Genomic DNA, 14,739 nt, shown 5'->3' with positions numbered 1-14,739 from the left:
ATTGCCAGAGTCAAATGTCAGTGTTGTTCTGTCTTCTGCTAACAGAACAATATTCTTCTTCATGGATCTTGCCAACACTTGAGGGAGATCACCTCTGAGTCAGCATTTGCCTTAATCATCAGAGAGAAGAAAAGAAATGGAGAAAAGTGGCTACTAAAGATAGCTTCTTCAGATGGCTTTTCTGAATCACCTTGATGATATTTCATAAGAAAGAATGGAAATAAATTGGTCAAATGTTACAACATTCATTCTTTTGGGATTCAATCTTCCCCAAATGGGAATACTCCTCTTTGCACTATTTTTCCTTATATACAGTTTATCTATTGTGGGAAACCTACTTATTGTTCTACTTGTTGTAGCTGACCAACATCTTCATACCCCCATGTACTTCTTCCTTGTGAATTTGTCTTTTTTGGAGACTTGTTACATTACAACCATTTTGCTCAGAATGCTGGCTAGTTTTATAACTGGGGATAAATCTATATCTGTCAATGGATGTATAACACAATACTACTTCTTTGGTTTTTTAGCATCCACTGAATGTTATCTCCTGGCAATGATGTCTTATGATCGATATTTAGCAATCTGCAAACCTCTGCATTATGGATCTGTCATGAACGGTAAACTCTGCTTCCAGTTAGCCCTCATATCTTGGATGAGTGGTTTGTTGACCAACACTATTATAATAGGTTTTCTTCTACAGTTAACATTTTGTGGTCCCAGTGAAATTGATCATTTCTTTTGTGATGTGTCTCCAATAGAAAATCTTTCCTGTAGCAGTACGCACTTAGTGAAGCTTGTTACATTTATTACAGGATCCATGAGTATAGCAATAGCAATAGTTAGACTTATATACTGCTTCATAGGGCTTTCAGCCCTCTCTAAGCGGTTTACAGAGTCAGCATATCGCCCCCAACAACAATCCGGGTCCTCATTTTACCCACCTCGGAAGGATGGAAGGCTGAGTCAACCTTGAGCCTGGTGGGATTTGAACAGCCGAACTGCTGAACTGCAGTCAGCTGAAGTAGCCTGCAGTGCTGCATTTAACCACTACGCCACCTTGGCTCTATAGGGACCCCATTTCTCCTAACAATGACCTCTTACATCTGTATACTTTACACTGTGTTGCAAATGAAATCAAAAACAGCACAACAAAAAGCCTTCTCTACCTGTTCTTCTCATCTCACTGTAGTTTCATTTTTCTTCCTTTCACTATTGCTTGTCTATGTTGTCCCTGAAACAGAAAAACTGAAAGAGCTACATAAGATATTTTCTCTGTTCTACACTGTCATGCCTCCAATGCTCAATCCCATCATCTACAGTTTGAGAAACAGAGAAGTGAAAGAAGCCTTCTTTAAAACTATTAGAAAATATAGCAGTAGTTTTTATAGTATTATACTTTTTTAATTAAAGTAGAATTAAAGATGGGGTGTATTAACAGCTTTGGTGCTACAGAGACTAAAATGGCCAAAGTATCCTCATTTCATGTATGTATTCTTTACCTTAATTTACCTTAGATATTATTTTATTATTTAAAATAAAGTTCAGCTTATGGCATCACTTTGTTTCAAAACTGTTCCTGGCCCTTCATAATCCTAATATAAATGCAATAATTAGTTTCAAAAACCTACATTCTATCCATCCCTACAAAAGTGCCTTTATATGGCTCATTATGGGAGGGTTAAAAGTATTTGGGCACATATTATTGCAGTAATTGTTTATATTATTATTATTACTACTATTGTGATATTATTTATTATTTTCTGTATTATTTTCTATTGTATGTTCCTTTTATAATGTTTAAATTTGGCTTTTGATGGATATGACACAAAACACTTGTAAATAAAGAAAGAAAGTAATAGGAAACATTTTAATTTCTGGTAAATTGGTTGACTTTATCTGATCCTTGCCACCCAGGCAGCCATTTTATGAACTGCCATATTCTCCCATTGCAATAATTTCATGAGGCACTTAAAATATTCTCACAGAATTAATAATATGCTTGCTAGTTTACGTCTCTGTATATTTCTACTGTTCTATTTTCACATCTAAAAAAGCATGCAGTGTTTTGGATAAAGAAGTCCATTTTGAGCTGAGGTGGCGCAGTGGTTAGAGTGCAGTACTGCAGCCACTTCAGCTGATTGTTAGCTGCAGTTCGGCGGTTCAAATCTCACCAGCTCAGGGTTGACTCAGCCTTCCATCCTTCCAAGGTGGGTAAAATGAGGACCCAGACTGTGGGGGCAATATATGCTGATTCTGTAAACCGCTTAGAGGGGGCTGAAAGCCCTATGAAGCAGTATATAAGTCTAACTGCTATTGCTATTGCTATTTTAAATGTAACTTTATTGCAGTAATGAATTTGAGATGTTAACCGATGTGAATTTAATGAATAAATAATTATAATTATAGCTTTATATATTCATTAATTTACAGTCCACACTAAATCACTAAATCACAAAATTACACACGTGTGTGTGTAAATTAACGAGTCACCAGATATACCAAATAGTTTCTTTAAGTTAAGCCTATAGATTTTTTAAAATGCAATTGCTTTCCCAAATACTCATATTGTGATGTTTCCAAAATATGAACTAATTAATTTATGACCCTTGTGACAAAGTTCAAAAGAAATCCAGTCATTTATTAGCATCAACATTTTGGCATGTTCTTCTGAGGAGCCGAAACTGAATTCTGGTTAATGGTCTTTGCACTTTACCCCTAACTCTCTCCTCCCTCAGTCTGTGTTATAAATCATATCCACCAATGAGATTGTAGAAATATGAGATCCGACTCTGACCGAAGGTATGCATGGAATCCTCCCTCCAATGTCAACTTGATAATAGTCATGGTAACGCTTTACAAGTTGACACATATATTAATGTAATGCTTACATATGTAATAATACACAGAGAGAGAGAGTGAGAGTGAGAGTGAGAGTAAGTGTGAGAGAGAGACAGACAGACAGTCAGACAGACAGACAGACACACACACACACACACACACACAAAATAGCAATAGCAATAGCAGTTAGACTTATATACCGCTTCATAGGGCTTTCAGCCCTCTCTAAGCAGTTTACAGAGTCAGCATATTGCCCCAACAATCTGGGTCCTCATTTTACCCACCTCGGAAGGATGGAAGGCTGAGTCAACCTTGAGCCGGTGAGATTTGAACCACTGAACTGCAGCTAACAGTCAGCTGAAGTAGCTGCAGTACTGCATTCTAACCACTGCGCCACCTCGGCTCTAGTACACACACACACACACACACACACACACACACACACACACACACATTTTGGGGGGGAAAACCTTACACAATTAATGTCATTGGATTGAGATTGAGATTTATATGCCACCCTTCTCCCAAGGACTCAGGGCGGCGTACAACAATTAAAAGAAACACATAATATAAAAGTTAAAAAAAATTAAATGGAATATCCCAAACCCAATTAAAATTGACAATACATTTTTTTAAAAAAAATTCAAATTAAAATTAACAATGATCAATACTTTATTTTGTTTTGTTCAGGCCAGTCTGGCTTGCTGGAAAAGCCAACTTTTTAGGGCGCATCAGAAGGACCAAAGGTCAGGGTTTATATGAAGCTCCAGGGGCAGCTCATTCCAGAGGGAAGGTGCTCCCACAGAGAAGGTTCTCCCCCTGGGTGTCACTAGCTGACACTGTCTGGCTGACGGCACTCTGAGGAGGCCAACTCTGTGGGATCGCACTGGACGATGGGAGGCTACCAGTGGCAGTAGGTTGTCTCACAGGTACCCTGGGCCTAAGCCATGGAGCGCTTTAAAGGTCATAATTACTACCTTGAATCACACCCAGAAGACAACCGACAACCAGTGCAGGCCATCTAAAAGGGGTGTAACATGGGAGCACCTAGGTGCCCCCATGATAACCCGCACAGATGCATGCTGGACCAGTTGAAGCTTCCGGGTGCTCTTAAAGGGCAGCCCATGTAAAGAGTGCTACAGTAGTCCAGGCAAGAAAGGATGAGGGCATGAGTGACTGTGCACAGAGCATCCCGATCCAGGAAGGGGTGCAACTGATGTACCAGGCAAACCTGGTAAAAGGCCCCCCAGTCACGGCCTTCAGGTGTTCTTCTAAACTAAGCCACATATCCAGGAGGATGCCCAGATTGCGAGCCCTTTCTGAGGGGGCTAAAATTTCTCCCCCTATCATCAAAGATGGAACAAGATGCAGAAATCAGGATGACGGAAACCACAGCCACTCTGTCTTGGAGAGATTGAGCTTGAGCCTGTTCCTCCCCATCCAGATCCGCACAGCCTCCAGGCATTGGGACATCACGTTGAGGGCATCATTTGGGTGGTCTGGGGTAGAGATAAAAAGTTGGGTATCATCAGCATATTGATGATACTGTACCCCAAAACCACGGATGATCTCACCCAGTGGTTTCATATATATGTTGAACAGGAGGGGTGAGAGAACCAACCCCTGGGGTACCCCACAAGTGACGCGCCTCTGGGTCGATCCTTGCCCTCCAGACAATACAAACTGTGACCGATCTGACAGGTAGGAAGAGAACCACCGTAAAACGGTGCCCCCCACTCCAACCCCCCGAGTCATTGCAATAGTATACCAAGGCTTCTTAAGGAGGGGCCTCACCACTGCCTCCTTCAAGGCGGTGGGAAAGAACCCCTCTCTCAATGAAGTGTTGGTAATCGCCTGGAGCCAGCCTCGTGTCACCTCCCAGGCAGCCGAGACTAACCAAGAGGGACACGGGCCCAGCACACAAGTGGCAGCACTGAGTCTCCCCATAATCCTGTCCATGCTCTCAGGGGTCACAGGATTAAACTCATCCCAGATGGTCTCCACAAGATTCATCCCCGTCGACTTGCCTGAATCTACCCAGTCAGAGTCTAAGCCTGTCCGGATCTGAGGGATTCTATCCTGGAGATACTGAACAAATTCTTCAGCCCCGTGACCCATCAAAACCGCGCTCGACTAAGCCGCGCCCGATTAAACCACGTCGCTGACATCATCAACAGGGCGACAACAGCCAGCGCGGAGAAAGAAGGGCGCTTTAAATAGTGTTTTGAAAGCTAGCCGATTCAACTTAAGGTAAGGGTTAGGTTTAGGGTTAGGTTAAGGGTTAGGTTAAGGGTTAGGGTTAGGGTTAGGTTAAGGGTTAGGATTAGGTTTAGGGTTAGGTTAAGGGTTAGGTTTAGGGTTAGGTTTAGGGTTAGGTTTAGGGGGGTTAGGTTTAGGTTTAGGGGTTAATTTTAGGTTTAGCGTTTACAGCGTGCTTCTGTCTCCGCGCTGTTGTTGCCCTGTTGATGATGTCAGCTACGCAGTTTCATCGAGCGCGGTTTAGTCGAACGCGGTTTTGTGGTGGAACCCTTCAGCCCTACCCTGCAAGGGGTATTTCCCAGCTCCTTGGTTAAGTAAGAAGCAGGTCACCCTAAACAGGGTGGCTGGGCAGTTATCTGCAGACACAATAAGAGTGGAAAAATTTTGCCACTTTTATCGCCACTAAGTAGGATTTAATATGAATTCTTACTAGTGTTTGATCAGATTCGGACTGGCTGGCCCTCCAACCACTCTCTAGGTGTCTTTTCCGGCATTTAATCTCCCGGAGCTCCTCGGTAAACCAGGATTGATTGACACCAGGTCAGAGGCCGCAAAGGCACAAAATAATCCAAAGCCCCAGTGACCGCCCTATGGCAGGCTTCCACTAGGGCTTCGGTCGAGTTGTGAGCAAGGGATTCAGGAAAAGTCCCAAGCTCCATCAGGAACTTTTCAGGGTCCATCAGGCTCCTGGGGCGGAATCATCTAGTCAGTTCCATCTCCCTGCGGTGAGGGGTAGCAGTATGGAAGTCAAGCCTGATGAGGAAATGATCCAACCATGACATGGTAGTCTAAAAATCTTAGCATTTATTGAAAGCATTATTGAAAGCATTTATGGAATACGTTTAAGCAGTTTCTTCTACAATATGACTAACCTTGGAGGAAAAGAATAAATTCAACTCTTCAACTCCACTGAAAGATCCAGAAGTATTTTCAAACATGCCAAACAACCTCCTGTGGGAATTTTCCCAACTAAATGCCTCAATTTACTCTACATAAATGGAGTCTGTCAGACCCATGAGGCAGTGCATTAGCTCTGATTGCCATGAGAGTACAATACATTCTTTAGAATGATGTATGAAATGGATTCAACTTTATGTTGAGCAAATGCATACTTGATCTTCATATGGGAGTTTGGAATATCGATAAACTGTCACCTTTGACAGAAATACATTATAAGAGGGAGAAGACTTTTCACTGTAGGGCATATAGAATTTTATAATTGAAGAGCATCCAAGGGGAGAGAGAAATTCATCTGTAAGGGAGATCAGAAAGTTTGGTTGTGCCTACCTAAATGTCTAAATTTCATATATTTTGCTTACATTTTACCAAGATCTTCTTTTCTACAACCGAAGCAAATAGGGCTTCTGCTGACACTCCCCATTGTCTTTGATTTTGATGTACCAGTTTATTCAGAATAGACTGATTTATATTTATCATATGGTGTGAGATTTACCAGTGATATTCCCCCAGCAATTTACCTAGAATCTTGCCTGGACATGGAATGCTGGATAGCTTTCATCTGATGGTGGCATGTTAGAAGTTTCAAATATTTCCTTGAGAAAGTTTTCATCAATCTGCTTTATTGCTAGTATTCATTTTTGAAAAAAAAACCAAGCTGAAATCATTATTAATGATATCTTTTGTTAAAAGTCCAACAACTGATAATCTGCAGTCATAATATAATCTCAAATGTTTCAGCTTTTCTGCTTTCTTCCTATCCATCCCCATTTCTCTCCTAGTAATTATTTTCCTTGTTACCAAAAAAAGGAAAGCAAACACAGATGAAATAGATTCAAACAATTTTGAATATATAAGGGTAAAGACATCATATATATTTTGGAGTACATATAACCTTGCAGGTTGTTTCTTGCTAAGGGACTGCATGATCAAAGAAGACTCCTCAATATTTTTACAGCATGGGGAAGATCGAGAAAAGAAACAGGTATTCCATGAACAAAAATTAAAGCTGTCTTGCTTAGGACAATTGTTGTTTTTGAGGTAAGTATTTATGCATATATCATCATATTTTCATTTTATGTTTGGTACTCAAAAAGGAATTTTGTATATTTATTTTGATGAATTTTTATTTCATCAAAATTGTTGTTACTATTAACTTAGTATATTATGGGGGATACTAGTTACTGATAAATGAGATAGATATTACATAAATCTTTGGATTCTTTTTGGATGAATCATAGCAATGAAAGTGAGAGAATCAATTTTACTGAAAATCATTTGCAAATTTTAGGAAGAAGGTTTTGGAAAAAATTTAAAATCTCTATAACACTGGAACAAGAATTTGGTTGAAAATACTTTAGAAATAGGTGTTCAAATGAAAATAACACTGTTTATCCATATTCTTGGTGAGTTTTTTTTTTAAACCAAAATATTGCAGTTGTATGAGATATAAGAAATAGTCCAAAGATCAGTAACGCCAGAGAGTCATTTTAAAATGAATTAAGATTTAAATTACCAAAATACCCTTTTTCATAAAATACATACTCATGGAATCAAAAAGATAGTTTAGATAATAATTTTATGTAATTTATATTATATGAGTATTAAATATCATATCTAAATCAAATATTCATTTGCAAAACAGAAAGCATTTATTATGTGTGTGTTACTAGTCAGAGGTCCATTGCTTTCCACTCAGACATATAATTTAACTGTTTGTCCTAATAGTTGTTAAGAAATGTCTGCTTTTTCAATTGTGAAGTAAGCATTGGGAAATATTACAAATGATTTATTGTGATTCAAACAACCATATTATTTTCATCCCATTCCATGAAAACATTCCATATGCTTTATCTCTAAAATTATATCTTAGAGATTTGCAATTAGCATTTCCTGAAATCAGGGATATAGGTACAATTCAAATATAATCCTTATTCATGCCTGACTGCATCTCGGTATTATTCTGCTTGACTCATATCCTCTCTAATATTTCAAACAACAAGAAATCCCACTATAATTGCATTCATTTTGCTAATACATGGAACTTATATTAAACTTTGTATTAAAAAAGCAATGCTATTTTTAAATACAATTTTATTTTTTAGATGTGCCCAAGTATAGTTTGAAAGTATGATAGAGTAGATAAGGGATGCGGTGGGTCAGTGACTAAAATGTTGAGCTTATAGATCAGAAAGGTTGGCAGTTTGGCAGTTTGAATCCCTTGTGCTGTGTAACGGAGTACGCTTCCATTACTTGTCCCAGCTTCTGCCAACCTAGAAGTTGAAAGGACGTAAAAATGCATAGAAAAATAGGGACCACCTTTGATGGGAAGGTAACAGTGTTCCATGTGCCTTTGGCATTTAGTCATGCAGGCCACATGACCATGAAGACATCTTTGGAAAGCACTGGCTCTTCAGCTTTGAAACGGAGATGAGCACTACTCCCTAGAGTTGGGAACAACTAGTACATAGATATGTGCAAAGGGAACCTTTATCTTTAGATAGAGTAGATACAACTACCCCAAATATGTGTACATTTCTGGATTTGAATTTTCTGAGGCTACATCTGACATTTAAAAAATGGTAGCTCCAAAGCTTTATTGCCGCTCATTTTGCCATGAATGTTGAATTCCACTAAAATTTATACTTTCCCACAGATGTACATTCCAAGAAAGCACTGAATATTATTGGATGATTGTTTGTTACCCTCAACATCACAAAATTAATATATAACATTTTCTATTATGGTATGGTTAGTATGTTAAGAAATGCAACATTTTCCGTTGTCTAGGTATGTGAACCAGCAATTCTGTCAATGTATGTCAACTTTGCTTTAATCATCAAAGAGAGAGAGAAAGAGAGAAAGGGAAATGAAATTATTAAAGTTCTTCAGATGACTTTTCAGAATCACCTTATAGACATTGATTAGAAAAAATGGAAATAAATCAGTCAAATGTTACAACATTCATTCTTTTGGGATTCAATCTTCCCCAAATGGGAATACTCCTCTTTACACTGTTTTTCATTATATACAGTTTGGCTGTTGTGGGAAACCTACTTATTGTTCTACTTGTTGTAGCTGACCAACATCTTCATACCCCCATGTATTTCTTCCTTGTGAATTTGTCTTGTTTAGAGACATGTTACATTTCAACCATCTTGCCCAGAATGCTGGCTAGTTTTGTAACTGGGGATAAATCTATATCTGTCAATGGCTGTATGACACAATACTACTTCTTTGGTTTTTTAGCATCCACTGAATGTTATCTTCTGGCAATGATGTCTTATGATCGATATTTAGCAATCTGCAAACCTCTGCATTATGGATCTGTCATGAACGGTAAACTCTGTTTCCAGTTAGCCCTCATATCTTGGATGAGTGGTTTGTTGACCAACACTATTGTAACTGCTTTTCTTGTAGGGTTAACTTTTTGTGGACCTAGTGAAATTGACCATTTCTTTTGTGATGTGTATCCAGTGGCAAATCTTTCCTGTAGCAATACACACTTAGTAAAGCTTGCTACATTTGTTACAGGATCCATGGGTATAGGAACTACATTTCTCCTAACAATGACCTCCTACATCTATATACTCTATACTGTGTTGCAAATGAAATCTAAAACAGCACAACAGAAGACCTTCTCTACCTGTTCTTCTCATCTCATGGTAGTTTCATTTTTCTTTGTTTCACTATTCCTTGTTTATGCTGTACCTGAAACAGAAAGACTGAAGGAGCTACACAAAATATTTTCTCTGTTTTACACTGTCCTGACTCCAATGCTCAATCCCATCATCTACAGTTTGAGAAACAGAGAAGTGAAGGAAGCCCTCTTTAAAACTGTTAGAAAATACAACATAAGAGATTTATAGTATAACATCTCAATAATCATTGGTAAACTATATTGAAGATGGGATTTTATACCAGTTTTGTTGCTATAAAGAATTAATCTGCCTAAGAGATCCTCATTTAATGTATATCTCACCCTTTATCTTATTGTATTTTAAAATTTATTTTAGTATTTAAATAATAGTTTAGGTGCTGGCATCCACTTAATTTCAAAACAGTGTCTGGCCCTACCATACCAAGTTCATAACTAGTTTGTTCATTCCAGTACATCTTCATAAAATGTCTTATTAAGTTGCAATTAGGGAGGAAAAAAATCATATGGGCACTTTTATTAGTGCTAGCATATTATTACACTTTATATTACTATGATTATTATTGTGATAGATTCATTAATGCATTATTTTATATTGTATACCATATTTGTATGTATTTTGATTTTTTTTTTAATGGAAAAGACATAAAACACTTGAAAATAAATAAAGAAAATGGCAGAGAACATTTTGGTTTTTGGTAAGTTTCTTAGTTGTACCTGATCCTGACCACTCTAGCAGGAAGTGGTGTTTTGGGTCAAGAAACCCATTTTAACTATAATGTAATAATTATCACAACATAAACCCTTTTAAGGAAATTGGCTAAGAAAAAGTGACCAGCCCAAGATCACCAACTGACTTTCATAGGTAAAGCAGGAACAGAACTCATGGTCTTCCACTTTTTTGCCTCAGATATAGTTGTATATCTAAAAGAATTTGGCTCTGTCTACTTAAAATTCCAAATGCCATACTTTGCTAAGTTGTAAGATTTTTTTCTAAGCTGAGTAGGACTGATATTGACAGTCCACACTGTTTCTGATTCTGATATACTCATTTTTTCTGAGGAGTATATCATGTGGATGATGAACGAATGGATGGAATGTGCAATTAAATTAACCAATGAAGTTTCCCAAATAATTTGTTTTGCCCAGAATATTAACTGACATAATCTTCTCCAGGTCTCAAATGAGATGAAGCATAGTTATAAGCTGGTGATTCCATGGCAGAGATCTTAAGAAACTTTCAAAGTGTAGTCAGTGGTGGGATTCAAATAATTTAACAACCAGATCACCAGGGTCAGGTTGCCTGTTGTGAGAGGCATGGGCCATTTCTATTCTCCAACTCTGCCACATATGTGGGATGGGCCTCCCATGATGGCCGAGGTGGCTAGCTGCAGTTCGGCGGTTCAAATCTCACTGGCTCAAGGTTAACTCAGCCTTCCATCCTTCCGAGGTGGGTAAAATGAGGACCCAGACTGTGGGGGCAATATGCTGACTCTGTAAACAGCTTAGAGAGGGCTGAAAGCCCTATGAAGCGATAGTCTAACTGCTATTGCTATTCTGACCCTGGGTGAACCAGTTATTAAATTACCCACATATTCACCATCAAAGTGGATCCTGGGCACTGTGTTGTGCTACAATGGAGAAATGAGAAATGGAGCAGTCAGCATGAGGGAAGGAAGAGGGAAAGTGGCCTCCACCTTCCCTCATGCTGGCTGCTCCATTTCCCAATTCTCCATTGCAGTGCAGCACCCAGGATCCACTTTGATAGCCGGGGGTGGTGGTGTAATTTAACAACTGGTTCGCTTGAACTGGTGCAAATCAGTTGAATCACACCACTTCTAAAGTATGCCTTGAAATAATTTATGGAAAAACAAAAGTTTTGGTCTTTTCCAAAAGACACCCTGATAATCTCTAAAGCAGACAGCTAATGACAGAGCAGGTGAAATTATTTAAATTGATAGTTATTGGCTTTTAATCTTCTACACGCTGAGGTAATCAAATAGTGTTAGCTTTGAAAGCACAAAAAGTATTTAGCAAATCAATAAATTAGCTAGTGGGTGAAGAAACAACTTTGTCTCTGTAGCAATTAAATTATTCCAGACCAAAGCCCTTTGCATGATGCTGCAGGTATATCACATGTGCACTTCTTAATCATAAATAAATACAAATAAAATTCTTAAAATTAATAGCATATGTTCCTAACTTGATTTATGTAGTTTTTGCACTTATAAAATTACAAAATGGCCAAGAGGAATACATGAATGTCCTGCCTTTCATTGGGCATTCCACTTTCCAGTGGCCTGCAACTTCTTTGGTTTCCCAAAATTTAGTTAGATTTTGTATATAATACCACAATATAAGAGAGCTCTGTAATCTTATTCTCCTAATTTGTCCTTAAAGAAGAATCTAACCATTATGTCCCTATGATGGTAATCCCTATCTGAATAAATCAGAAGCTCAAAATGATATCTTAATCAAAATATGATAATACCAGTAATCAGGGACATGCAGTCACTAGAGGCAAGGGAGGCATGGCCTCACCAGTCATGAGGAAAAGAAAAAGAATTTTAAAGATTTTTTAAAAAATAATTAAAAAATAATTAAAGTAGTTGCTGCCAGATTCACAGTGACTTGGAACAGTGCTTTGTGTTAACCATAGGAGGAGGCCAGAGAACTAGAGGCCTCCTGTGCATAAGCAATTTTTTGCCTTTTAAGAGATAACCAAGGGTTAACAAGCAAAAAATTCCTTATGCAAATGAGGCATGTATTCTCTCGCCTCCTGTAAAGGGCATTTTTAGAGGCTTTTTAGAGTTCTCTGGGAGCAACTAGCTCAGTCTGACAGAGCTCTGGCCTTTCATGAGGGAAGGGCAGGGCAGGGCAGGGCAGGGAGAAGCAGAGTTGAAATCCTCTCTGAAAGAGCTGGAAAAGGTCCGTGTGTGGGAAGGGGGGAGGAATTCAAAAAGTTTGATTGCATACAAAACCACGTTGCCTTTTCAAACACACACACACACACACACACACACACACACACACACACACACAGCTGGATAAAAGTATACAAGCCCAGCTTCACTGATTACAAGTTTGAAAAGGCAACATGATTCACCTGCAATCAAAGGCTCTGATTGGAAGGCAGCAGGGGAATGGGGGGGGGGTTATGGCAGAGGAGCTGCTTTCAAGCCTTTGGAAAATATATCCAATCCAACTTCTGTGTTTGTGTTTGTTTGAGAGTGAGTGAGTGAGAGAGGGATCCAAGTTCTCTGTGTGCATGTGTCTGTTTGAGAGAGGGGGGAGTGAGGGAGAGAGGGAGGAAGGAGGGGGAGGGAGAAGAAAAAGAATGGGAAAACTTATTTTGCAAGGGGGAAAAATGCTGTCGCTTTAAATCGGAATTGAGCATGCCTGGCTGTGGAATTCTGGGAGTTGAAGTCCACAAGTCTAAAACGATTGCTGCCTCACCAGCCATAAAGCTCACCGCATGTCACTGCATCACCACCATTAGTATGAGGGTTTGATCCCTATTCATATACAGTATAGCTAGTTCTTGACTTATAACCATTTGTTTAATGACCATTCAAAGTTACAACAGCACAGGGAAAAGTGATTTCTAATCAATACACTGACAACCTTGCATGATTCCCATGGTCGTGTGATCAAAATTTGGGTGCTTGGCAATAGGCATGTATTTTTAGTGGTTGGAGTTCGCCAGGTCATATGATCTCCATTTGCAACTTATTCTTCCAGCTTCTAACAAGCAAAGTCAATGGGGGAAGCAATATTCACTTGTTAACAACATTGTTATCAATTACGAACCATGGCAAAAAAAATCATAAAATTGGGTTTGAATCACCTAACAACTGCCTTTCTGAACAGTAGAAATTCTAGTCTGAATTATGGTAATAAATTGAGGGCTACTTGTAATTTGCCATGTCAGGGTTGCGGGTATAATTTTCTCTTTGCTTAGGATATTCTCTTCTGTTTGGTTGTTTGGTATTAATCCTTGTTTATAAGGGTGTAGACTACTGGATAGGATTCATTCTAGTCTTTTTGTTTCCTTCTTAGCCTATTTTATTGTATCTTTTAGCAGTCAAAATCATCACAATCAGTGTTTCATGACACAGACTTAATGTTTTATTTAGCTGTGGATAGGTGCTGGGGTGAACCTCACATGGCTCACAAGAACTGGGCATCTTTGAATATGAAGGGGGACAAGGGGTGCCCTCATGCCACCAATATAAGGATATCATAGTTCTAATAGCAAAGGTGAATGGCAAACCTTTACCCTAAATTCCCAGTGGTTCCTCATATATGTGGTGGTCCCATCTGCTTCTTGGCTGAGAGTCCTACCCAGAAATGGTTTTAGTGGTTTTGAATTTGATGAGGGATCTGAATTCAGCCTATTTCAGAAATTCAAAATCAATTAATCAGTGGAACGCCTTGTCTCCAGAAGTCGTGGCTGCACCATCACTGGTGGTTTTTAAGAAGAGCTTGGACAGCCAGTTATGGTGTCAGGTCTTCTTCTTGAGCAGGGTGGGTTGGAGTAGAAGTCATCCAATGTCTCTTCCAGCTCTATTGTTCTGTTAATCACAGAAAACTTTATTGGATGCCTTAGGATATTTACAACATAAAAAACAAGGCATGTTTTGCAGAGAAAGCTTTTGAATGGAATTGGTCTTTTTTATTTAAAGTTCTGGAAATTATGCACTTTGACAACAATTTTATTCAAGGAATTAAGTCAATATGTACATCTCAGAAGGTTCAAATTATGATCAATGGTGATCTAACTAAACCATGTTATATCCAGAAGGGGGCAAGATTAGGTTGTGCTTTGTCCCTTTGGCTGTTTTATTTTGGCTCCTGAAGCATTGACCAGTCATGGCCCATGAAAGGAGAGAGGAGAACATATGGAAAGTTCCATTCGGTTAGTTGCCTAACAACAGAGTAAAGAATCAGACAGTGGCAGTTTGCTGCAACAACATTCTGAGGAGTGACGGCCTACAGAACAGACTTGGCTCCCTCTCTGCTCT

General features: G+C 38.8%; 2 protein-coding genes across 2 annotated transcripts; both read left to right on the top strand.

Annotated features, from left to right (window-relative positions):
- Positions 1–214: 214 nt before the first annotated feature.
- On the top strand, positions 215–1,407 carry LOC116521292 (olfactory receptor 1020-like). The gene is made up of 2 exons (XM_032235977.1): positions 215–824; positions 1,073–1,407. The coding sequence occupies exons 1-2, from the start codon at positions 215–217 to the stop codon at positions 1,405–1,407; spliced, it is 945 nt and encodes a 314-aa protein (XP_032091868.1).
- A 7,583-nt stretch (positions 1,408–8,990) lies between these two features.
- On the top strand, positions 8,991–9,926 carry LOC116521291 (olfactory receptor 10A7-like). The gene has a single exon (XM_032235976.1). The coding sequence runs from the start codon at positions 8,991–8,993 to the stop codon at positions 9,924–9,926; it is 936 nt and encodes a 311-aa protein (XP_032091867.1).
- The last annotated feature ends 4,813 nt before the right edge of the window (positions 9,927–14,739 follow it).

The sequence above is a fragment of the Thamnophis elegans genome, chromosome Z (genome assembly GCF_009769535.1).
Source record: "Thamnophis elegans isolate rThaEle1 chromosome Z, rThaEle1.pri, whole genome shotgun sequence".
In the NCBI taxonomy this organism is placed as follows: domain Eukaryota; kingdom Metazoa; phylum Chordata; class Lepidosauria; order Squamata; family Colubridae; genus Thamnophis; species Thamnophis elegans.
The sequence above is the reverse complement of the archived record's forward strand: the minus strand, read 5'-3'. Positions and strand labels throughout refer to the sequence as shown.